General features: G+C 43.9%; 1 protein-coding gene across 1 annotated transcript in view; it reads right to left on the reverse strand.

Annotated features, from left to right (window-relative positions):
• Nucleotides 1-535: 535 nt before the first annotated feature.
• The window catches only part of LOC143927813 (inter-alpha-trypsin inhibitor heavy chain H3-like), a 357,183-nt gene continuing 330,657 nt past the window's right edge, over nucleotides 536-27,061 (reverse strand). The window contains exons 17-21 of the mRNA XM_077452197.1: nucleotides 24,611-24,724; nucleotides 23,881-24,085; nucleotides 11,568-11,740; nucleotides 9,293-9,404; nucleotides 536-808 (exon numbers count right to left, since the gene is read on the reverse strand). Coding sequence (XP_077308323.1) covers nucleotides 667-808; nucleotides 9,293-9,404; nucleotides 11,568-11,740; nucleotides 23,881-24,085; nucleotides 24,611-24,724 — 746 coding nt within the window. The 3' untranslated portion in view covers nucleotides 536-666. The remainder of the gene's footprint in view (nucleotides 809-9,292; nucleotides 9,405-11,567; nucleotides 11,741-23,880; nucleotides 24,086-24,610; nucleotides 24,725-27,061) is intronic.

Raw genomic sequence — 27,061 nt, forward strand, 5'->3', positions numbered from 1 at the left:
CCCCTGGCCCAGCCCTCCCCTGCCTGCCCCCTGGCCCAGCCCTCCCCTGGTGATTACTGATCTTGTCTAGCATAAGCAGTGAAGTAGATGTCCTGGGAATATTGTAGCAGACACATTTCAATGAGGCCTGATTCACACTATTGCGGGTTTGCGGTCTATGTTTGCGCAGACACGGCAGCCTATTCATTTGAATGGGCTATCGTGCCTGAGTTTTCCTCAGAAAAAGGTTCATGCACCATTTTGGAAACGCAGCGGCCCAGGAAATGAAAGCACCATGTGATTTTCCTGCAGTTCCCGCACCCACAAATGCGTGTGGCAGTTTGTGATGTGTGGAGGTGCCATTAAAAATTAATTGCAGCCCGCGCATTTTTTAACAGCAGAGCATTTTGCAGGTGTGGGAATAACTGCTATTCCTGCATCCAGAACCACCCGCAATAGTGTAAACCAGTCCTCAGTGGTGAGAGCTTTTTGAAAACTGCTACTCAGCTAACAGAAAGTTTGACACAGAACAGCACAAAGTACAAAAGACATGACAGTAGATTTGGTGATTTATTCATTTGCCAGCTGTGATACAAGGAATGATTTATCCCACAAAAATACATTTACATATTAGCAATGAATTATTCTGCATTTTTTGTTTTTATTCATAATGTTTAAAACAATGGATTAATCAGCAATGCTGAAGATATCCGGGACAATATAATCTGTATGTGTTCCGTCAATCAACCCTTCTCCATTGGAATGAACAAACCAACAAGCAACTTCACTGCTATTTTTGCGATCTCTTCTGTAATCTCTCTGTACACCCCTAAAATAACAAAAACACATTAATAGACATTAATAGACATTTCAATAGACATTTCAATAGACATGTGCACAACAAAAATGTTTGTTTTGTTTCTTTACATCTCTCTTGATTCGTAGCGATTTGTAATTTCGTAAGACGCAAGTTTTCATATTTGGACTCGTTCGTATTTTCGTAACAGTTATATTTTCATTGATATGAAATATACGGAATTCCGTTAGTCTAACGATTCATAATTTCGTAAGACGTGAGGTTTTATATTCTGACTCGTTCGTATTTTCGTAACAGTTATTATTTCGTTGATAATGAAATGATTTGTAATTTCCTTTCTTTGATTCGCAATTCATAATTTTGTTAGATAATAATTTTCGTATATTCAGTACACTACTCGTAATTTAGTGATTGTTACTTTTGTGAGATTGCCTTTTTCGTTGATTTGTACTTTTGTAGGAAATAAAAGAATAATAATCCTATGCTTGCTTTTCTAATAAGTCCTGTACTTACTCCAGTCCACTCCCTCAGTCACGAAACCCGAGTCAGTCTCCTCCTCAACTGAATCTAAAAAGATTCAGGAATGCAGTGTGATTCAGACACAAAAGGGATAAGCTGTTTGGCTAAAGATATTAACCACTTCAGCCCCGGAAGGATTTACCCTCTTCCTGACCAGAGCACTTTTTGCTATTCGGCACTGCGTTGTTTTAACTGACAATTGCGCGGTCGTGCGACGTTGCTCCCAAACAAAATTTACGTCCTTTTTTTCCCACAAATAGAGCGTTTTTTTGGTGGTATTTGATCACCCCTGCGGTTTTTATTTTTTGTGCTATAAACAAAAAAAGAGTGACAATTTTGAAAAAAATGCATTATTTTTTACTTTTTGCTATAATAAATATCCCTCAAAAATATATAAAAAACATTTTTTTCCTCAGTTTAGGCCGATACGTATTCTTCTACATATTTTTAGTAAAAAAAAAAACACAGTAAGCGTTTATTGATTGGTTTGCGCAAAAGTTATAGTGTCTACAAAATAGGGGATAGTTTTATGGCATTTTTATTAATAATTTTTTTTTTACTAGTAATGGCGGCAATCCACAATTTTTATCGTGACTGCGACATTATGGCGAACACATTGGACAATTTTGACACATTTTTGGGACCATTGGCATTAAAGTGGTTGTAAACCCTTAGGCCGCGTACACACGCGGGGACTGTTCGCTCAACTTTGTTCGTCAAACAGTTTCAGCGGACAGTCCGCTCAAAATTAGCATGGACGGACATGGCCACACAACGTACGAACAGTTTGCTGAAACCGTGCGCGATGACATGAACGGCACGTACGACGGGACTAGAAAACGACATCCTATACACTGCAATGCAACCTTCGGGGTATAAATTCTTTCTGAGCATGCGCGGAACTTTGTTTGACGAACAAGCCTACACACGAGGGGACTGTTCGCTGAAACAAGGTTTCAGCGGACAGTTTTTCGGAAATTCCGAAAAACCTTGTTCAGCAGACTGTTCGCTGAAACTGTCCGCTGAAAGCCCACACACGAGCGGACTGTCCGCTGAAACACTGTTCAGCGGACAAAGTTGAGCGAACAGTCCCCGCGTGTGTACGCGGCCTTACAGACCTTAATCTAGGCTTACCTGTAGGTCCAAAAAAAACTCCTAAACCTACACGGTTTAGGAGATATTTGCAAAAAGACAGGCACACTGCCACTGCTAACGGTGATATGCCGTTAGTGGCGGCTCCCATGCCTATGCGTGGAAGTGACGTCATCGCGGCTCTGGCCAATCACAGCGCCAGAGCCACTGTACCCGGAAAGAAGATGGATGCTCCATGGAAGAGGGGACAGCGGTGACATCGCTGGCTCCTGTGTCAGGTAAGTGACACATAATGGGCTACTATGCAATGCGGGTCCCGCGGGCATGGTCACGGAGCCCGCGGCAGGTGGGAAATTCAAAATAACATACGGGTACGTTACTTTGCCCAGCCGTGCCATTCTGCCGATGTATATTTGCCGCCAGAGATCGGCAAGTGGTTAAGTAAGATCCATCACTCACTAATACACTGTCCATTCGCAAGAATGATTCGAGAACATGAAGAAACGAAATTACGAACAAACAAATTAAAATATGAACATACGAAATTATGAACAGACAAAGGATTGAAAATATGAAATGTAAATCATTCGTTATAGATGTCATTTTTGTTCTTTTTACTTTTTTGGGGGGTTTCTCATTTTCGTAAGTTTGTCAGTTCATTTGTATTTTCGTGTGTTCGTTATTTTGCTTATTTCGCAATTTGTATAATTTGGTTATTTCAGCTATTCGGATGTTCGAATTGATCCGAATGATGAAAATCCATTAGTTATGAACCAAATCACACATGTCTACATATCAATGGAAATTACCTTCTGTCGGCATTCACACTGAAACACTTCCAGTCAGCTATCACAGTGAATCCACACAGCACAGAGAATTGACATACAGTTGACACGTTTCACATGAAAGAGTGCTTAATCATAACATTAATGTAGTCAAGGACACTGCCTTATATGGCGCATATATATAGCAGCCTACACCTGTGTTAATTAGTGCACTTACCTCCTCCTGATAAAACATTAAAAGACAGAGAAGAGCGATAAAGAAAACCAATAAAAGCATTTAGCACTTACATCAGAAATGTTGGAAAAAATCTTAGAACAAATCTAGATACATAGTTTAACCCTGAAGAGTCCAATAATTTTAATAAAAGAAATAACTTAACAAAACAGTAAAACCAAATCAAACAATGAAGCATTAAATCAATGAACTCGAGGTCAATGGATCTCAAGTCTTTAAACTATAAATGCACTAAATTTTAAATGCCCATGCATATCCAGTCAAATACATTGGAAGTGCTGACAACCATATAGAAGAAGCCTGCATCTGGAAAAATATAGACGAATATATATACTGTATGTATACATGTAGATGTGTATTAGTAGCAAAATTCTCACTGTTAAATGCACCCAAAAAAAAAATCTCCAAGAAAAGATGCACTACAATATCCGGTGGATAGAGGGAAGTTTATTGCGATCAGTAAAACAAATATTGTAAATATTTTATATCTTTTCATGTGACAACACTGAAGAAATTACACTTTCCTACAATGTAGTGAGTGTACAGCTTGTATAACAGTGTACATTTTCTGTCCCCTCAAAATAACTTAACACACAACCATTAATGTCTAAACCGCTGGTAACAAAAGTGAGTACACCCCTAAGTGAAAATGTCCAAATTGGGCCCAAAATGTCTATATTTTGCTCCATGGAAGAGGGGACAGCGGTGACATCAAATTGTCCAAATTGGGTCCAATTAGCCATTTTCCCTCTCCAGGGTCATGTGACTCGTTGTGTTACAAGGTCTCATGTGTGAATGGGGAGCAGGTGTGTTACATTTGGTGTTATCACTTTCACTCTCTTATACTGGTCACTGGAAGTTCAACATGGCACCTCATGGCAAAGATCTGAAAAAAAGAATTGTTGCTCTACATATAGATGGCCTAGGCTATAAGAAGATTGCCAATACCCTGAAACTGAGCTGCAGCAAGGTGGCCAAGACCATACAGTGGTTTAACAGGACAGGTTCCACTCAGAACAGGCCTTGCCATGGTCGACCAAAGAAGTTGAGTGCACGTGCTCAGCGCCATATCCAGACGTTGTCTTTGGAAAATAGACATATGAGTGCTGCCAGCATTGCTGCAGAGGTTGAAGGGGTGGGGGGGGGGGGGGTCAGCTTGTCAGTGCTCAATCCATAGGCCACACACTGCATCAAAGCCTCTTCTAAACATGATGCACAAGAAAGCCTGCAAACAGTTTGCTGAAGACAATCAATCAGACTAAGGACATGGAATACTGGAACCATGCCTTGTGGTCTGATGAGACCAATATAAATGTATTTGTTTCAGATGGTGTCAAGCGTGTGTGGCGGAACCCAGTTGAGGAGTCCAAAGACAAGTGTCTTGCCTACAGACAAGCATGATGATGGGAGTGTCATGGTCTGGGGCTGCATGAGTGCTGCCGGCACTGGGGAGCTACAGTTCATTGAGGGAACCATGAATGCCAACATGTACTGTGGCATACTGAAGCAGAGCATGATCCCCTCCCTTTGGAGACTGGGCCAAAGGGCAGTATTGTATTCCAATATGATAACGACCCCAAACACACCTCCAAGATGACCACTGCCTTGCTAAAGTAGCTGAGGGTAAAGGTGATGGACTGGCCAAGCATGTCTCCACCTATTCAGCATCTGTGGGGCATCCTCAAACGGAAGGCGAAGGAGTGCAATATTGACACTTTGGGCCCAATTTGGACATTTTCACTTAGGGGTGTATTCACTTTTGTTGCCAGCGGTTTAGACATTAATGGCTGTGTGTTGAGTTATTTTGAGGGGACAGCAAATTTACACTGTTATACAAGCTGCAGACTCACTACTTTACAGTGTCATTTCTTCAGTGTTGTCACATGAAAAGATATAAAATATTTACAAAAATGTGATGGATGTGCTCACTTTTGTGAGATACTGTATATATAAAACTAAACTACTCAGAAATGTGTAATATCCCACTAATGGTTTAGACAGACTCTGTGGGATCTGAGTTTTTAAATAAAACATCCAAAAAACCTCTTTCTTGCATAAAAGCTAAAAAACATCACCACCTCTTTTTGGAGTTCTCACTTTTTCAATAACCTGAACTTGTACTGCTGACAAATCTCCTGCATGGCAATTGTTGAAATGTTGGACGATATTGGTCGAAAGGTGTTTCTCTATACTTTAGAGATGCTCATAAAAGCGGTCCCTAAGCCGCCTAGTTGTACGATTCATGTACTGGAGTTATTAAGTAAATGTGTATATATGTGTATAAATGTAAATATGTAGTGTTACAATTTAAAAAAAAGAGGTAATATTATAAACTTTGTCATCCACAGTTGAGTGAAAAGTATCACGAAAAATATCAAGGTGAAGGGGATCAATGAACTTCTAGAGCATTCACCAACGCCCTGGAAGTTCATTGCGAACTACAAGCTGTCAGCGCCAATGGATGTTGGTACTTGTAGTTCATTCATTCACAGAAATCTGTAAATGATTGACAGCTGTGTGGGCAGAGCCGCATTCTTTTCCAATTGTGATAGGGTTGTGAGGGGAAGATCCCCAGCCCGCTGTCACCCTAATAATAGGTGGAATATGTAACATGTTCCCAAAGGTGAACATATCCTTTAAATTAAAAGAATGTAAAAGGAAGAGATTGAACACACAAAAACTCCCATCTGGACAGGAATGAAGTGGGAATTAGACATGTGCAGAGTAAAATATTTCGTTTCGGAATTTAGTTTTCGTCCGAAAACTTAATTTATTTAGTTACTCCCGAAATTAGTTTTTATTTATTTTGTTTTTCGTTCAAAAATTGCATTCGTCTGAAAATCCACATGAATTACGATCAAATCTGTCTTGGAAGACTTATGGTGTCTGTCGAATGTATAAAGAAGATTCGACGGAGCTAGTATATAGCATACTTTAGAACCCTATTAAAGTCTATGGGACTCCAACGTTCAAAATCTAAAGTGCTAATTGTAAAGACTAATTTGCAAGTTACTGTCCTAAAAAGTGTTTGAGGACCCAGGTCCTGCCCCAGGGGACATGTATCAATGCAAAAAAAAGTTTTAAAAACGGCCGTTTTTTCGGGAGCAGTGATTTTAATAATGATTAAAGTGAAACAATAAAAGTGTAATATTCCTTTAAATTTTGTAGGGGGGGGGGTGTCTATAGTATGCCTGTGAAGGGGCTCATGTTTCTGGTGCTTAGAACTGTCCCTGCACAAAGTGTCATTTATGCAGGAAAAAAAGTCCTTTAAAATCACTCGCAGCTATTATGAATTGTCGGCTCCATAATACAGAGAACACTCATTGAAAGTCATTGATAAAAAAATAAATAAATAAAAAAGCGTGGGGGTCCCCCAAATTCAATTACCAGGCCCTTCAGGTCTGGTATGGATATTAAGGGGAACCCTGCTTCAAATTTAAGAAAAAATTTGACGTGGGGTTCCCCCTAAATATCCATACCAGACCCTTTATCCGAGCACGCAACCTGGCAGGCCGCAGGAAAAGAGGGGGGACGAGAGAGCGCCCCCCCTCCCTCCTGAACCGTACCAGGCCACATTGGGAGGATGCTTTGGGGGTCTGTGACCCCTCAAAGCACCTTGTCCCCATGTTGATGAGGACAAGGGCCTCATCCTCACAACCCTGGCCGGTGGTTGTGAGGGTCTGTGGGCGGGGGGTTTATCAGAATCTGGAAGCCCCCTTTAACAAGGGGACCCCCAGATCCCGGCCCCCCCCTGTTTGAAATGGTAAGGGGGTACAAAAGTACCCCTACCATTTCACAAAGAAAGTGTAAAAAATAGTTAAATAAAACAAACACACTTTTGAAAAATTCCTTTATTAAAAATAAAAAAAAATTAAAAAAAGATTCCAGCAGTGCTAATCCACTCTTGCTATCCAGCGACGGACGGTCATCTCTCCAGCGATGGCTCATCTCATCCAGCGCAGCAAATCCATCCTTCTTCTGTCTCCGCGGAGGAGACACTGCAGGGATTGCGGCGGCCTGACGTTTCTTATATACGGAGGGCGGGGCCACCCGTCACCTGACCCCGCCCCCTTCTGACACAAGGGGAAACCCGGGGTTCCCCGTGACGTATGGGTGACCCCGCCCCCCTCTGATGTAACGGAAACCTGCCTGTGTTACATCAGAGGGGTGCGGGGTCACCCATACGTCACAGGGAACCCCGTGTTTCCCCTTGCGTCAGAGGGGGGCGGGGTCAGGTGGCGGGTGGCCCCGCCCTCCGTATATAAGAAACGTCAGGCCGCCAGAATCCCTGCAGTGTCTCCTCCGTGGAGACAGAAGACGGATGAATTTGCTGCGCTGGATGAGATGAGCCATCGCTGGAGAGATGACCGTCCGTCGCTGGATAGCAAGAGTGGATTAGCACCGCTGGAATCTTTTTTTTATTTTTTTTTATTTTTAATAAAGGAATTTTTCAAAAGTGTGTTTGTCTTATTTAACTATTTTTTACACTTTCTTTGTGAAATGCTAAGGTTTTTTTTGTACCCCCTTACCATTTCAAATGGGGGGGTCGGGATCTGGGGGTCACCTTGTTAAAGGGGGCTTCCAGATTCTGATAAGCCCCCCGCCCGCAGACCCTCACAACCACCGGCCAGGGTTGTGAGGATGAGGCCCTTGTCTTCATCAACATGGGGACAAGGTGCTTTGAGGGGTCACAGACCCCCAAAGCATCCTCCCAATGTTGAGGGCATGTGGCCTGGTACGGTTCAGGAGGGAGGGGGGCCGCTCTCTCGTCCCCCCCTCTTTTCCTGCGGCCTGCCAGGTTGCGTGCTCGGATAAAGGTTCTGGTATGGATTTTTAGGGGGACCCCACGTCAATTTTTTTTTAAATTTGACGCGGGGTTCCCCTTAATATCCATACCAGACCTGAAGGGTCTGGTTATGGATATTTAGGGGGAACCCCACGTCAAATTTTTTCTTAAATTTGAGGCAGGGTTTCCCTTAATATCCATACCAGACCTGAAGGGCCTGGTAATTGAATTTAGGGGACCCTCACGCTTTTTTTTTTAAATGTATTTATTTATTTTTTATCAATGACTTTCAATGAGCGTTCTCTGTATTACGGAGCCGACAATTCATAATAGCTGCGAGTGATTTTAAAGGACTTTTTTCCTGCATAAATGACACTTTGTGCAGGGACAGTTCTAAGCACCAGAAACATGCGCCCCTTCACAGGCATACTATAGACAACCCCCCCCCCCCCCCCTACGAAATTTAAAGGAATATTACACTTTTATTGTTCCACATTAATCATTATTAAAATCACTGCTCCCGAAAAAAACTTTTTTTTGCATTGATACATGTCCCCTGGGGCAGGACCCGGGTCCCCAAACACTTTTTAGGACAGTAACTTGCAGAATCTTTTCTCTCTGTCAAATCTTTTTTCTCTGTCGAATATTTTCTCTATATAATCTTGGACTAATAGAGGTAAGGTTAGGCACATTCGACCACAGGTTCTATAGACAGCTTGTTATTGTCAGAGTCACATCGAATCTCCTATTCTACATCGAACTGTTGTAACAATGAAAACGAAAATAAAGCATTTATTTATGTCGGATCTTTCGTTTTTCGGATTCTGTGCTTTCGTTATCGTTTGTCAAAACGAAAATAGCTGAAATTCGGACGAAAATGCATTCGGACGAAAACGAATGCACATGTCTAGTGGGAATCAGGACAAGGAGATCTTGAAATTAGTATGTTCAAGACATATAAGAAGTTGGTGGAGGATTCACCTCCCACCAGACTCCAGCTATAACTAAAATACCACTTTTGGGTGGATGGAATGTTTTTTTTTAAACCAGTGTCATAAAATAAAAAATCCATCTTCTACCTTGTCACTGTAAGGATCTTATTCTTAACTTTCATTGTTGCATCTGGTTTGTTGGGAACTTTGGTTTCATGAATATTGGATATTTCATAATCAATGCCATGAAAGAATTGTCCTTTGAAGAAAATAAGATATTGCACAGTTAGTACTACTAAACCTATACATAAAATACATAATGTAAACAGTATAGAAAGCTTTCTTTTATGCTAGATTAAGGTATATCTCTGGACAACATTTTTTTTATTTTGTATAAAGTGGGGGAGGGCTAGATGGTGTCCCCATATGGGAAAGTCACCATTCTATTTATACTGATGAGTTCTACAAAATCTTGGAACTGTTCAGATAGCAAGAGGTTAGGTTTAATCCACCAATGGAAATATATGTCTAAGGCCGCGTACACACGGGCGGATTGTCTGCCCAACTAAGTTCGGCAGACAATCCGACAGACAGTCCGTTCAAAATTAGCATGAACGGACTTGACCACACACGATGAGCAGACAGTCCGCTGAAAGCGTGCGTGATGACGTGTACAGCACGTACGACAGGACTAGAAAAACGACGTCCTATACACTGCAATGCAACCTTCGGCCGTGTAAACCCTTTCTGAGCATGCGCCATACTTAGTCCGTCCAACTTGCCTACACACGAGCGGACTGTCCGCTGAAACCAAGTTTGGACGGACAAAACCAAGTTTGAACGGACTGTCTTACGGAAATTCCGTAAGACTTTGTTTGTCAGACTGTCTGCTGAAAAAGTCCGCTGAAGCCCACACACGAGCGGATTGTCCGCTGAAACACTGTTCAGCGGACTAAGTTGGGCAGACAGTCCGCCCGTGTGTACGCGGCCTAAGAGAGGAAATCTCCTCACTGTGGGATATTTCCTTTTACATCTTTTTGCATCTTTGGGACAAGAAGTGAAGGAAAATATCCCTGATGGTACACAGATGGGAAAAAAAGACCTGTCAGGTGTTTTAACTGGTTGCCATCCAGTGCATTTTGAAATTTTTTTTACATACATTTTTAAATCTGCATTTTTTTGCTAGAAAATTACTTTAGAACCCCAAAAAGTCTATATTTTCTGAAAGCAAAGGCCCTGGAGAATAAAAGAGTGGCTGTTATTTTTTTTTAAATCACATGATATTTGCACAGGTGTTTATCAAGAGCAAATTTTTAGGAAAAATGCATTTTAATACATTTTAGTGCACACAAACACAATTTAATACCTAATTTTGCAGTAACATATAAAATATGATGTTGCATCAAGTAAATAGCTACCATACATGTCACGATTTAAATTTGTGCACGCCTGTAAAATGGAGACAAACTACATTACCTAAAACTGTCCATATATGACAATTTGAAAGCCTTTACAGGTTGTCAGTTTAGCGTTAAACATGAGCTATGGTCCTAGAATTATTGCTCTCACTACGGTATTCACAGTGTTACCTCCCATGTGTGGTGCAATCACCTTTGGCTTTAACATTTTTTTATTTATTATTATTATTTTTTATTTATTTATTTTTTATTTCAATGTAACTTCATCGCTATCCTAAGGTGTGAACAAGCCTTTTGTGATAGCTTTGGGTAGTGGCACATACTCTTTATAGAGAGATTAGAGGTCTGTTAGACCCCAGGCGTCCGATCCCTCCTCAAAACATCTGGTGAAACACAACACAGATGCGTTTGATCAGATGCTACCCTATCTGTAACAGCCAGGTTAAGAGAGTAATTTAACCATAGGTAACAAAATCCTCATTGCTCTCGACTTCATAAGTCACAAATGAGATGGGGAAAAGAATGCTCCTCCATCTCCTCTCCAGGCAGCTAATCAGACTGCTTGCAGTGGTCCCGGGCTTTCCAGTAGAATGGGAGAACTGCAGTGGGTGGCAGCAAGGGAGGGCTCCAATCACTGCGAAAGTGATCAAGCAGTTGGAAAGCCGCTCTGATAACATTTACAACCTGAAAGCTGGTTGTCGGCTGAAAAATAAAGCCAGACTCATGGCTGCAATTGTAGCAATAATCTTGGTATAACCACTTGATACCAAAAGAAAAAAGTTGATATTGAGGGACCTCCAGCACACAGCCTGTGATTGACAGCTTCAGCGCTGTTTCAAAGTGTTGTGTGAAAGGGCATGTGTCTCTTCCCTAAAGATAAACAGGTAGAACTTATGCAGGAGGATTTGTTTCATCTCTGTGTTTTACCTGAGACCAGTCACTGGGTATATGTAAGGGTTTACAACCACTTTAATGCAAACAATGTATGAAAATAAATCTCTTACCTAAGAGCCCATGAACCTCTGTAGAAAACATGTGATCATCCAGAGTGTAAAACCCCAAGAAATCTCTGTGGAGAGGGTGATCTTTTGGAGCTTTATGTAAAATTATAACAAATGTCGCCCCTTCTTCAAATGAAAATGTCACATTTGCTTTCTTGTTGATTACCAAGTTCAACCTAAAAAATAATAATTAATGTATGAGAAAAGTGTGCAGAATATGAACAGATCATTTATTGTGCACACTGAATTTGATTTACTAGTAGCACTGTAGTGTGCTAGATTAAATGTACATAGTTATTAGTGTTGGAAAATTTGGCCTGGCTAAGAGCCAGACCTGGGTTGAATCTGCATGCCTCCCAACATTTCGAGATGGGAATGAGGGACACCTACTAGCAAATGTATGTAGGCATAGGACACACCTCCTGCCACACCCCCTTAAAGGAGAATTAATCAAAAAAAGGTTTGGTAAATCCACAAGGGCTTTTTTTTTTTTACCACTACTATTCCTTTATATTGGCTTTTAAAATGCAGCCATTTAGAATTTGGATGGAAGGTTTAGCACTGGGACACACTTTTTGAAAGATAAAAAGTGTGTTTTATATACAACTGTATAGAACAGACCAAAATGAGGGACACATGAGGATGAAAGAGGGACAGAGGGATATTGTTCAAAATCAGGGACATTCCCTCGAAATTAGGGACAGTTAGGAGCTATGAATCGGGGTCAGGGCTGAGAGATTCAGGGAGGCTGGAAAACTCAGCAGCCAGCATCTCTGGTGACTCCCCCTGCTTTCTAGAACCTTGGAGAAGTTTCCAGAAGTAGAGGGTGCAGGCTAGGAGGAGCTGTTTGGAGTATTGATGAGGGTCTCAGCTAGGGTGTTCGCTTGTTCACGAGTGTGTGTGTGTGTGTGTGTGTGTGAATATATATATATATATATATATATATATATATATATATATATATATATATATACTCTGCATTTAGTGTAGACTAGATATTCATTAACAGGGGGGGAACCACACACCATTTTGTTTCGATGGTTTTTCATCTATATTACTGAAGCTGACAATACATGTGTCATTTTTCTGAGGTACTGTAATAAACATCAGAAAGATGCAGTACTTTGCAGGCAGACTAAGTGGACAACCCCCCCCCCCCGGCAGACTATTTAAAGAAGGAATATTTCAATTTTATTGTTTCACTTTAAGCATTATTAAAATCACTGCTCCTGAAAAAACTGTCATTTTTTAAAACTTTTTTTTTTTCATTGATACATGTCCCCTGGGGCAGTACCCAGGTCCCCATACACTTTTTACAGCAATAACTTGCATACAAGCCTTTAAAATGAGCACTTTTAATTTTTCATGTTCATTACCCATAGACAGAGCCGATCCGCCCTATACGCTCATTGCGTAAGCTGCGTAGGGCCTCGCTGATGTGGGGTGGCCCCCAAGGGCGGATCGGCTCTGCTTCCGGAGCACCAATCTGCTCGGACGATCCCCAGCAGCAGCAATCCCGGCTTCTCTCACCTGACACTCAGCCACCCACTGCCCCCCCCCCCCCCCCGGAGACTTGCATCACCCCAGGGGCCACAGACTTCTCCTGGCTGCTGAGCAACCTGCGGACTGTCCGGAGGCTTCCAATCCACTATCAACTACTGGGGGGCCCCAAACTCAAAGACGAGGTGAGTGTTGGGGGCCACAAATGGGGGTGGGATTGTGATGGGGGTGTATATAATCAGCGGGGTGTTCATATTACATGTGGGGTGTATATTATGAATGAGGTGTCAGTATTGTATCTGGGCTGTATATAATTAATGGGGGCTAAAAGTAAATGTGGGGTGTATGTTATCAGTGGGGGGGCAGTATTATATGTGGGATGTATATTATCAGTGGGGGCAGTATTACATGTGGGGTGTATGTTATCGGTGGGGGGCAGATTTTGGTGAGCAGAGACCCCCTTTACACCAGAGTCACAGCATTCCCCCTTAAATCAAGGTTCCCAGAACACCCCTTACCTCAGATCCCCCCTTAAATCCGGATTCCCCTTTACATTAGAGTCCACGGAGCTCCCCTTACAATTTAAGTGGAAATTCTGTGCAGACTCTGATGTAAGGGGGGGCTCTATGCAGACTCTTATGTAAGGGGGGGATCTGTGCAGACTCTGGTGTAAGGGGGACCTCTGTGTAGACTCTGATGTAAGGAGGGCCTCTGTGCGGACTCTGATGTAAGGGGGATCCTCTATGTGGACTCTGATGTAAAGGGGACCTCTGTGTGGACTCTGATGTAAGGGGGGCTTTCTGGGGACCCTGATGTAAGGGGAGGCTCTCTGCGGACCCTAATGTAGGGGGAGGCTCTTTGGGGATCATGATGTAGGGGGAGACTCTCTGAGGCAGACCATAGATACCTGCGATTTTATTTTTTATTTTTTTTATTTATTTCCTGCAAGCAGAAAAATCACTTGATTTCTCCATTAACACAATAAGTGTTGTTGAGGGAATCTCTCCCTGTGTCCCCTTTCCCCCTCATACCGGGAGAACATGATTATTGCTAGCAGCTATAGTAGCTGGCGATAATTGCATGCCAAAAATCTGACAGGTTCGATGGATCACTTTGGGTACATCCAGCCTGTGTATAGATGGTTAGACTCACGGCTGGTCCCTGCTGAACCGGCCAAGATTCGAATATCTATGGCTTGCTTTAGTGAAGGTGAAGCTGAGCTGACTTCAGTCATCCAAAAAACAAGGAAAAAAAATGTGATATAGTGCCAAAAGGTAAAAATAAAATTAAAAATCAACAGTACACAAAAAAAAGTAAATAATAAGAAAAATTAAAGAAAAGTGTTAGAAAAGAAAAAAAGGATGTAATGTGAGGTGTAATGGTGGTGGTTGAAAATGAATATAGGGAATATGAGAAAACCCATGGTGGGATAAAATAAGAAAAGGTAAGTAAAAATAATGAATAATAGGAATGAGTGAAAAAAATAATTTGAGAATGCAGAAGTTTCTGTGTGCTTTCAGAAAATGCACCAAAACTGTGGGACCTCATAGAGCTCTAAGGAAAAATGCAGCTAACCCACAACAACCCGCAGGTACCTAATACACTGCCCTGCTCCTACAGTGCCGTCAAACTGCACCACATCAGTGTGAGAGGGGCCTAAAGTACGTTTCCAACAGCTTAGAAGCATGTGCTGGTTTACAGCTATCACTCAATGGGGTATACAGGGATTCTACTATATTGTTTGGAATGTATAATTTGACCATTCTTAATTGTATTGAGTATTATATTGATTGAGAATGCACGTATTATATTGCTATATCTGATTGCTTGATTGCTTTATAATGAAAAGGGATGCCTTTATTATTTCTGTTATTTGTTTGGAAATCCAATAAAAAAATCTAAAAAAAAAAAAAAAAAAAAAAAGAAACATCTGCTGGTTATTCACACAACTGCCAGGCTACCGAGATCTGCTCTCATAGTAAAAGCTAATATTTCAGTGCATGTGTTGTGAACTTTAAAAATGAAAGCTGAACTCCATCTTTACCTTCAGTAAACAGTTGTATGAAATGACTTATGCCGCATACACAATCGGAATTTCGGCCAGAAAAAGACCGATCACAGCTTTTCATCGGAAAATGCGACCGTGTGTAGGCTCCATCGGAATTTAGCTGGCCGAATTCCTGCCAGCAAAAATTTGAGAGCACGTTCTCAATTTTCCCGACTGAAAAACTTTCCATCGGAAATTCCGATCGTGTGTATGCAATTCATGCAAAAACTCACGCATGCTCAGATTCAACTACGAGACGGAAGTTATTGGCTACTGGCTATTGAACTTGCTTTTTCTAGTCCTGTCGTACGTGTTGTACATCACCGCGTTCAAACGATCGGAATTTGGTGTGACTATGTGTAGGGAACAGCTTAAGCGGAATTCCGTCGGAAAAACCATCAGACCTTTTTCCGACCATAATTCCCAACATGTGTACGCGGCATGATTTCACTGCACACTGTAAAGCTAGCCATAGATTATTTGCCTTTTAATTTTTTGATCAGCTAGCTGGCTGATCACAAAAAAAAGCCCAAACACAACAAATGGATTTTCCTGTCCACATTATTCAAGGTGGATGCTGGCATTTTCCCTGCTGTGCTATTGTATTCTGACAGCAGGATTTCTCTTGTGCCAGAATACGCTGATCAGTGCTGCAGCCAATTGGCTACATGCACGGATCGAACACATGTTCTCCAATAGTCTGGGGAGGCGTTGATCACTAGGTCACTAGGTCGACACCTCTTGAACGAGAATGGCGAGTTTAAGCATCTCACAGCATGCATTAGAAGTTGGAACAGCGCAAGCACTATAATGCCGAATACACACGATCGGACTATCTGGCGGGTTTAGTCCGGCGGAAAAACCGCCGGACTTTGCAGTGGAGGTCCGCCGGACTTTCCGAACAAGCGGACCTGCCCACACACGACCAGATTTTTTAAATGGACGGACTTGCCCACACACTGAGAAAAGTCCGTTCATTTTGAAACGCGGCTCCGGGTAGACGGGACTAGCGCAGGAAGTCAATGTCGCCACCTCCATCAACGAGATTGACACCTCGCTGGCCCCATCACCTGGTATGGACTTAAAGGAGAAGCCCTACGCCGAAAAAACGTTGTGGCGGTGCCCCCCAAAGTCCATATCAGACCCTTATCCGAGCACGCAGCGCGGCCGGTCAGGAAAGGGGATGAAGATGAGCGGGCGCCCCCCCTCCTCAACATGGGGGGGTGCTTTGATGAGGACACGGGCCTCTTCCCAACAACCCTGGCCGTTGGTTGTCTGGGTCTGCGGACGGGGTGCTTATTGGAATCCGGGAGCCCTCTTTAATAAAGGGGCCCCCACATACCAGCCCCTCACCCCATGTGAATGAGTATTGGGGTACCATGTACCCCTACCCATTCACCTGGTGAAAAAAAGTGTAAAGAAAAAAACACTACACATGTTTTTAAAATAATTTATTGCACAGCTCCGGTGGTCTTCCGTCTTGGGGGGTCTTCTCGCCAGACTCCTCCGCTATCTTCTGCTAGCTTATTTACTAGTGGAGGAGCCCAGCTTTCTTCTTCGTCGCCGCCGCCGTCCGGGGGTCTTCTTCTGACTTCGGGCGTCTTGTCCCCTCTTCGGTTCTTCTTGTCCGGCCTCCACTATCTTCTTATAGCTCTTTTACTAGACCTCACCCCTTATGATGTCACAGTCCCAGCATCCGCCGGGACTCTGACATCATAAGGGGGCAGGGTCACCATTTGGAAAAGTATATAGTATCACAAATGAAATATGGTTCTGATTATATGATATAATTCACAGTTCACAATATTTTGTACTGCGCAGCACTGATTTAATATAGATTTATGCATCAGAAGTTGCAACAAGTCAGACAGAGTCTGACTCATTTCCTGTCTGAAAGACATCCAGCATCATCTAAGCCCTTTCCTTCTCAGCGTGACTGTCCCTAGTCTTCCCCTTAAATCATTGTATTTAAGTTCTTTCATTCAAAATGGCTCAGAATCACTTTTGGGTATTACATATTGTGGTCTTTATGCAAATAATCTCCAAACTGACATCCACCCATCAAAGTATTTTGATATTTGTATAACTCATCCCAAGAGCTAGCCCACTGTTGCCATCAAAAGGTCTTATTATGAAAAAAATGTCATTAGCATTCATGGCATGAGGGCAGAAAGGAGGTACCAGGGAAAGCAAAATAAAAGCATATTAGACTTCAGCTTTAATTTCTCCATCATCCGTACAAAGGTGGCTTTAAATACCTAATGTGCATTATCTGGGCACAGGTTCACTTTAACATTATACATGTTATCACAAATGCTGTAATAATGAAATGGCGGACAAGGGTAACCTGGAACCAACCAAGCAATAGTCACCTGGTCAGATATACCCCTAAATTATAATCATGAGCTAGCAAACCAGCCTATACCAAAATATCATTAAAAAAAAGGAAGGATAAAAATAAAATTATATACACTGTACAGGACGCCGTGGCTGGGTCCTGGAAGGACGCTATGTTTCCCCTCTATTTGGTTTGTGGTCCCTTTAAGGGATTAAAATTGATTAACCCACCTGTTAGAGGAAGTGTGTTTAAAAACAAGACAGGAAGTGGTAGATGGGTGTGGAGGAGTGGAGAAGACATGGTGGATGGTGTTTGTTTTGGGTTGCAGCAACTGAAGTGGACAGCAGTGTCCTGCTTGGAAGGCTCCTGGCAGGGGAAGCTACCTGCCATCAAGATCAAGCACTGTTTTGATAGAGACAGCTATTCTGGACTTTGCAAGTCGGTGAGACTAAAAACCTTTTCCTTTTTGTTTTTGGCTGCTGTATAGCTGTTTAAGTTTAATAAACCCCTTGTTTTGTGAAAAGCCTGTGTCCTGCGATCTACCTGGTCCCACGAATATTACAAGTGGTGGAGAATGCGGGCAGGACAAAGTAACAGGCGTTTTTCTTGCTATTTTTTATTTTTTTTGCATTGGATTTGAACTGACATTTAAAGGGACAGTACAGTGAATTTATGTCCTGGGTTAAAGCTGCACAACTGTTGAAAGCTGAAACAATGGAGGAGCTAATTAAACAGCTGTCCTTGGCTAATATGCAAGCGCAGACTCGCCATGAGGAAGCTAATCAGCGCTTAGCAACCCAGCTGGAGGTACAAAAAACGCACCACAACGAGGCACTGGCTTTGCAGCAAGAAAATACTCGCCTGTTGGTGGCCCAGTTAGCAGCCCAGCAAGCGACCCAACAAGGGGTTATGCAGGCTCAGATGGCTGCCTTAAAAGAAGCAGTGCAACAGCTTTCTCAGGGCCGTGAACAAGTGGCTGTTGCCCCTGGCAACCAGGTGACCGTAAGGGCAAGCCATTTTCTGCAGAAATTGTCCCTGAGTGATGATGTAGAGGCGTTTCTGGCTACATTTGAGAGGACGGCAGAGAGAGAAGGGTGGCCCCAGGACCAGTGGGCCGGCTTAATTGCTCCTTTCCTCACCGGAGATCCTCAAAAAGCCTATTTTGACCTACCACCAGAAGACGCTAAAGATTATCAAAAACTAAAGGCAGAAATACTGGCTCGGTTGGAGGTGACTACGGCTGTTTGGGCCCAACAAGTGCACCAATGGAAGTATCGCTCAGACCGGCCACCGCGATCTCAAATGCATGACCTGGTGCAACTAGTAAAAAAATGGCTGCAGCCCGAAGTGTTGTCTGGCCACCAAATTTTGGAGCAGGTCGTGCTGGACTGATTCTTAAGGTCAATGCCAGGCGACCTTCAACGGTGGGTCAGCCATGGAGACCCCAAAACCGTGAACCTCCTTGTTGAGATGGTGGAACGATATACAGTAGTGGAGGATCTGCTTGGCCCCACCAAGCGTCAAGGGCCCAGTCTGCCATGGCCTTTCCGACCAACTGCCGGCCCTTCGAAAGGATGTCCCCAGGAGCCCTGGAACCAACACCCCGGAAGGCCAAGAGTCACACCCGTTACCCCCTCAGCGACCTGTTCCTGTTCGGAGAGGAGGGGATGTACAATGTTGGCGATGTCATGCCTGGGGCCATACCCGGGCCCACTGCCCATTTCAGGAAGAAACCCATGGAATGCGGGGTTCTTCGGAGGGGGTCTTTTTATGCCCATAAAGCGTTTACAACACATCTTGACCTTGGAGAGGGGAAATTTGAGTGTGAAGTCCAAGTGAACCACCACCCTGCACGGGCTTTGCTGGACTCTGGAAGAATGGTAACCCTTGTTCACCCTAGAGTAATTGGGAAGATCGGTCCAGTAAGAAAAATTTTACGAGTTGTGTGCATTCATGGGGACACTAGAGAGTACCCTCTCATCTCGGTGTCCTTGCCAGATTTTGGTGTTCCCCAGAGGGCATTTGGTACTGGCCAGATGCAGGACCCGACTTTGGCCAGGGCACGGGAACAGGTTGTAGTAATAAATGGGGAGCCCCATGAGCCAGGTGCTAATGAGCGGTGGCCACATTTTGCAATATGTAATGAATTGCTTTATCGGGTTACTAAAGTGAGAGAAAATGTGGTAGAACAATTATTGGTACGCCAACAGTATAGACGCAAGGTCCTGGACCTGGCCCATGATGATGTTTTAGGGGGACACCTGGGAGTTGAAAAGACGGAGGCACGGATCGCCGACCGGTTTTACTGGCCAGACGCTTGAAAGCAGAGGTAAGGAGATACTGCACCTCTTGTCCCCGCCTGTCAGTTGACCGCTCCGGCGACCCATTTCCGGAGCCCGTTGGTCCCTCTGCCCATAATTGAGGTCCCATTCGAGAGGATAGCCATGGATATAGTGGGTCCCTTGGTAAAGTCGGCTCGAGGCCATTCTTACATCCTGGTGATCCTCGACTATGCCACTCGATATCCTGAGGCGCTACCCCTGCGAAATACCACCTCTAAGGCTATTGCCCGGGAACTATTCCAGTTGTTTACACGGACATGTTTTCCCAAGGAAATACTCACAGACCAGGGCACCCTGTTTATGTCTAAGGTTATGGCTGATGTATGCAAACTGTTCTGGATTAAACAGCTGCGCACATTGGTCTACCATACCCAAACAGATGGATTGGTAGAACGTTTTAATAAGACCCTTAAGTCTATGCTCAAGAGAGTGGTACAAAGGGATGGGAAAGACTGGGACTGCCTGTTACCAGCTCTCCTGTTTGCTATCCGAGAAGTGCCCCAGGCCTCCACTGGGTTTTCGCCCTTTGAGTTGGTATATGGGCGGAGACCTCGCGGATTACTGGACTTTGTTAAAGAAGAATGGGAAAGTGAACCAATTTAGCATAAGAGTGTTCTTGAATATGTCTCTCAAATGCAGGAGAGGATCCGAACTGTGATGCTGCTAGTTAAGGAACATTTACAAAAAGCCCAGGAGGCTCAACGATGGGTCTATAATAGGGCAGCCAAAATTAGGAACTTCCAAGTGGGGGATCGAGTAGCAGTGTTGATTCCCACTGTGGAAAGTAAATTCTTGGCCAGATGGCAAGGCCCTTTCGAGGTTGTAGAAAAAGTGGGAGAGGTAAATTATAGAGTCCACCAGCCAGGCAAGAGGAAACCCTATCAGATATATCATGTAAACTTGTTAAAGCCCTTTACAGACAGGGAACCAGTGACCTCCCTGGCTAGTACAAAACTTGAGCCTCGGGTTGGGGTGGAGAGCGTCCAAGTAGCAAATACCCTGTCTAAAACCCAAAGTCAGCAGGCAAAGGAGTTCTTGCAGAGAAATAAAGAAAAATTTTCAGACTTGCCAGGGCTCACTAGTGTCATAGAGCATGATATTATCACAGAACCAGGAGTCAAAGTTTTTGTCCAGCCCTACCGCATCCCAGAGGCTCAAAGGAAGGCCGTTTCAGAGGAAGTAAAAAAGATGTTAGACCTAGGGATTATTGAGGAATCGCAGAGTGAGTGGTCGAGCCCGATTGTGTTGGTACCGAAGCCCAACGGGACTCTGCGATTCTGCAATGATTTCCGGAAACTTAATGAAGTTTCCCGGTTTGATGCCTACCCCATGCCCCGGGTAGATGAGCTTATCGAGAGACTAGGTCCAGCCAAGTATATCACTACGTTAGACCTTACCAAGGGGTGTTGGCAAATACCGTTGACTAAGGCCGCTAGAGAAAAAACTGCTTTTTCTACCCCAGAGGGGGGTTTTCAGTACAAAAGGATGCCTTTTGGATTGCAAACTGCTCCAGCCATGTTCCAGATAGCAATGGATAGGATTTTACGACCTCACCGGAAGTATGCCTCAGTGTACTTGGACGATATAGTCATTTTTAGCAAAGACTGGGAATCACATTTGCCCAAAGTTCAGGCAGTGCTGGACTCTCTTTGGAAGAAGGGGTTTACAATAAACCCTGAAAAATGTGCTTTGGGAATGGAGGAGGTGAAATACCTGGGTTATATCGTGGGTAGAGGGGTAGTGAAACCTCAGGTCAACAAGATAGAGGCTATACAGAATTGGCCCCTCACAAAAAAGCAGGTACGTGCATTCCTGGGCATGGTGGGATACTACAGGAGGTTTGTACCCAACTTTGCCACGTTGGCGGCTCCGTTGACCGATCTGACTAAGGGTCGGAAATCGGTCATGGTGGAGTGGAATGCAGACGCTGAGAAGGCTTTTTTGGAGCTCAAGTCGGCGCTGTGCCAACACCCTGTCCTGGTAGCACCTAATTTTTCAAAAGAGTTTGTTGTCCAGACTGATGCTTCCGATGTAGGATTGGGAGCGGTGTTGTCACAGGTTATTCATGGCGAGGAACACCCGATAGTCTTCCTCAGCAGGAACACCAGCGGAGAAAAACTACGCCATAATTGAACGAGAGTGTCTGGCCATTAAGTGGGCTCTGGAATCCCTCAGATATTACCTTTTGGGGAGGAAGTTTAGGTTGATTTCTGATCATGCCCCTTTAACATGGCTGAGACAAGGAAAAGGGACTAATGCCAGGGTTACCCGGTGGTTCCTGGCACTCCAGGAATTTAAGTTTGTAGTGGAGCATAGGCCCGGGAGACTGCATCAAAATGCAGATGCCCTCTCCCGAGTCCATTGTTTGAGCTCCACTATTGCCTCCACCTCCTTGGCGTTGGGGCACAGGGGGGGGATATGTACAGGACGCCGTGGCTGGGTCCTGGAAGGACGCTATGTTTCCCCTCTATTTGGTTTGTGGTCCCTTTAAGGGAATAAAATTGATTAACCCACCTGTTAGAGGAAGTGTGTTTAAAAACAAGACAGGAAGTGGTAGATGAGTGTGGAGGAGTGGAGAAGACATGGTGGATGGTGTTTGTTTTGGGTTGCAGCAACTGAAGTGGACAGCAGTGTCCCGCTTGGAAGGCTCCTGGCAGGGGAAGCTACCTGCCATCAAGATCAAGCACTGTTTTGATAGAGACAGCTATTCTGGACTTTGCAAGTCGGTGAGACTAAAAACCTTTTCCTTTTTGTTTTTGGCTGCTGTAATGCTGTTTAAGTTTAATAAACCCCTTGTTGTGTGAAAAGCCTGTGTCCTGCAATCTACCTGGTCCCCCGAACATTACAACACATTAAAGAAGTTTTAATTATTTTTAAGGAGTTATCATAAGTAAACAAATATGTAGCATCCCCTAGTGTGCTAATAGTGCTAGTAAGGGTAAATTCTAGACCGACTCAGGGCTAAGCCTGAGCCATGGAATCTGGGTTAGTGTTCTTAGAGTTCAGGGCTGAGTGACTCATTCTGCCACCTCTCTGGTGCACCCCTAGAATGTTGGAGAATATTCTTGAAATTAGTGGGCGGAAGCTAGGAGGGCTGTCTTCCATATTTAGGGGTCCTTAGTCAATCCCTAAAAAATGGGCCTGGCAGGGAACCCCTACCGGGGAGGGGTTTTACCTCAGGCCAGAACTCGGGTGGCTGGCCTGGAAGGATCCTACAACAGGAGGCAGTTAGAAGGAGGCTTTCCAGAGAGGCAGCAGGAGCAAGGAAGGACAGTATGAGTAGATCAGCACGGTTCAGGGACAGACAAGGGGAAGAGACTGCTGAATGTAGCAGGTCACTTTTGAAGACAGCGATGTGCTTAAGTCTTCAGCCTTGCCCTGGCAGATCTCCCAAGTGTCAGTCGGGTGGACTGGTGTAGTGTATCAGTTGGGTAGACTGGGAAGAAAGAGTAGCCAGGTGGGCTGGTGAAGCAGCAGCCAGGTGGGCTAGCATTGCCTGCAAGAAGTAGAGCTGGGATCAGTGTCTACAGGGAAGCAGAATGTGTTGAAGAATGCAGTTCACTCCATATGTGCTACTTTTCTAAGAGACTGAGAGTTCCTAGCCTGTAAGGGGCTATTGCTAAGCTAACAAAGGGCTGTTAGCTCTTAGGTGATCCAAGCGGAGCTGTTTTGTGCAGGAGAAAGAAGCGGAAGCTGTAATTAGGGAAGAAGTTGTCCCTGGTTCAAGTTATTATCCCATAATAAAACAAAAACAAGCTCAAAAACAAGCTCAAGGACTGTTTTCAGTCTGGATGCTAGTTGAAGATGCTACAGCACCTTGAAAAGGTATTAATACCCCTGAGCCACTTTGTGTTGGTCTATTACATAAAATCCCAATAAAATACATTTAAATTTTTTTAATGTAACATGACAAAAAGGTGGAAAATTTCAAGGGGTGTGAATACTTTTATTAAGGCACTGTATGTTCCTGGCTGTGCAGCAGTGGGGAACCCTGACACAGTAGGATTTGCCTAGTTGCGCAGAACTTCTACCATTTCAAAAAAACATGTTCATTTATGGAATTGATCATTGTAAAATTCAGCTGTTTACCCTTGTTTTTTGACAGATGCTTTCTTTTCCCATGTGAACATTTTGGTGATTCTACCCTGCATGATAGTGATCGCCTCAGTGGTCACCTCAACTCTCAGCATATTTATTTTGTTTACAATGCCCAGTCTTCCAAAATATGTCTCATGTGATAAAACACTGTTCTCTTCTTTCTTATTTCCAGTAAGTTCCCCATTAACTGCAATCCCTAGAGAAAGAGAGCAGAAGTTGTTAACAGCGACAGAGCAGGCATATGTGTTGCTTCAATAAGTACGTGTCAGACCTCAGTTTATTCAAAATATTAAAGGTGGCCATAGCCATGATTCAATCCGTAAATGATCTGTTTGCTGTGATGTTTAGGCCTGTTGGATTTTTCTTTGACCAGGATGAGCCTGGTGGTTAGCAGATCATGCAATACTGGTGCTTATGTGTTTTACACCTGTCTTTATTAGTTGACTCATCTAATGTCTGTTTTATGTCTAAAAGGCACCATAGCGGCCATATCACATGCACAGTTCTGTGGCGGACAACGCATTGACACATCTTTACTTTCAAATGCCTCCTGGGTCTTACCCTGGAAGTCAGAATTTTAGTTGTTTTTTTTTGCTGTGAGGTCTTACCTGAGTATAAAAAGTATGTTTGTCAAAATCTGAATATGTTTGTTCAGATTACTGGATCCTATTTCTCGTTTACCTATGTGTGTGGTTGAGTATATGGGAATAACACTATATACCTAGCTCTTTGTCTTCAATAAGGTTCAGTACCACGCCAGGTTCCTCTTGTATATTAAAGCACAAAGCATCATTCTTTTGTGGAACTTTTATAACAAAATGAGGATCTGAGTCAACTGTGAAAACAAAAGAAATGGTATGTAAAAATTGTTTAGCCAAAATAGCCCCCCAGATTATAGCAAGAGGCTCTTAGGCCCTCAGTCTTTCTGGAATGAATTTGCTGGTCATGGATTTAATGGTAAACAAAGGCAAGAGAAGACATTTGAAATATGATTTGTCTGAAAATGTGAGATTTTTATCCATAAAGACAGCTAACCATTCTTAAGAAAACATTTCCAAACGTATGCAAATAGGATATTTAATGTGGGTCTAAAGCCTGAATTTTTTTTTTACCTTAAAGTGGTTGTAAACTCTGTTACACCACTCGTACCTACAGGTAAGCCTTTAATAAGGCTTACCTGTAGATCCTGTAAATATCTCCTAAACTTGCACAGTTTAGGGGATATTAACTATATGCACTTCTGCTGATGTCATTGGCGCATGTGCACTGAAGAAGAGGCCTGCTTAAGCCATTTCTTCTGTACCCATGCCATGACTGGGGTAACTAAGGTGAAAGATGTCGGCCGTGGAAGTGGAGTGCGGGTGGCACTGCAGGGCATCGTTCTAAGGTAAGTATTTCATATTAAGCTAGTATGCGATGCAAACTAGCTCATTATGCCTTTGCCTTGCAGGTTTTTTTTTTTGGGGGGGGGGGGGGGATTTCCGGATGTTTAAAACATCTTTAATGCATTCTCTGCATTAAAGTAAAAAATGTTCAATGTGTTGCCCGTCCCCCACACTTTACTTATTTATGCCCAATCTTGATCCAACAATGGGCACCAGAGCAGCGGCTCTCTTGGCTCCTTCCCTCCTCATTGGACAGGGAGGCAGCAATGGGAGCCACTGGTTCCTGATGCTGTCACTCACAAGCAGTAAAAAGGAGTGGGGGGGGGCAGCCATGCTCTGCATATTAGTGGACATACAGAGCCTACTCCAGAGCGAGTGAACCCCTATAGCAATTGGCTTGCTATGGGGGCACTCAGCAGGGAGGAGCGACAATGCCAGCGGTGGACCCAAGCAGGGCCACTGATAGGGGGATACCACCGGCACTCCTGTAGGGGGCACAGACAGCAGGAGGATCAGTGGAGCAGGGAACAACTGATAATAGAACTGTGTGGCTTTCTGCAGCAACTGAAAGTTGGTACCTCCCCCTCTCCCTCCCTCTGGCTTTCAGCTGCTGGGTGAGACACACATGGCTGGACTTAGAGGGGCCACCTAGATTTCAGTTTTGCCCCCCAGGCCGGCCCGCCCTTGGATGATGTGCCTGGCCAGCAGATGCTGAGAACCTTCCCCCACCCCCGTCTGCACTCAGGGTCAGGATAAGGAGAGGGAGGCTGGAGCTGTGAGAGAAGAAGCCAGGAGGAGGTGCGCTGTGTTGTGCACATACAGCACATGAGACAGAATTGCTCTTAGATCGCATTAAACTGTACACGCAAACAGTTTGATTACCGCTCCCTATCCACATTTCCTGCTGCCTGGAGGTGAGCAGCCCTTAGAGGAGATAATCAAACTGTATGTGTGTGTGCAGTCCAATGTGATCCAAAAGTGATTTTGTCCCATGTGCTGTATGGAGGAGCGCTGCTCTGACACGAGGCAAGAGCACAAAACCCTGCACCTCCTCCTGACTTTGTAGTGGCTTCCCCCTGTAAGTTGGGGAGGGTGAATAGGGGATGTTTTTATAGGAGGGGAAGTGGGCAGCTATCTGCACTGGAAAATGTAATTTTTTGGGGGAGGGGGGATATGTGCTAGGAGGGGGTTTGGAGGAGCCAGGAGGGAGGAGGGAGGAGTTTTTGCTAGGAGGGGGGTGAGGAATTTGGGTAGGGAGAAAGAATTTGTGCTGGGAAGGGTAATTTAGAGGGGGCTGTGCTAAGAGGATGGATTTGTGGGAATTTGCCCTAGGAGCGGGATTGGAGAAAGAAGATTTGTGCTGGGCGGGGGGATGGGGGGTTTTCTGCCAGGAGGGGGTGGGGAAATTTGGGATACTATGAGGTATGGGGGGGGGAATTTGTGCTGGTGGGGGAATTTGAAGTGGGAGTTGGGGGAATATGTGCATTATTATTTGGGGAGAATTTTGGCTTGTGGGCGGTATTCATGCTTTTTATGTATGTGTTCACTAATAATGATTTTCATGTATTTTTAATGAACATATTATTGTGATATTTTCGGGGGGGGGGGGGGGGGGTGTCCTGTCACAGCGCCCCACAAATATGTTGTGCATATTTTCATATTATTGCCAGTACTCTGGGGCCCCAAATAAGTACATTTCCACATTAATAAAAAGTGTTATAATACAGTATAAAGGGCTACTGAAGCCATTTGAAAATGTTATTAAAATTATCTTTCTATTTCTTTTC

This window comes from Lithobates pipiens, unplaced genomic scaffold, assembly GCF_037356315.1.
Source record: "Lithobates pipiens isolate NorthernLeopardFrog02 unplaced genomic scaffold, aLitPip1_a1.2 Scaffold_23, whole genome shotgun sequence".
Taxonomy (NCBI): domain Eukaryota; kingdom Metazoa; phylum Chordata; class Amphibia; order Anura; family Ranidae; genus Lithobates; species Lithobates pipiens.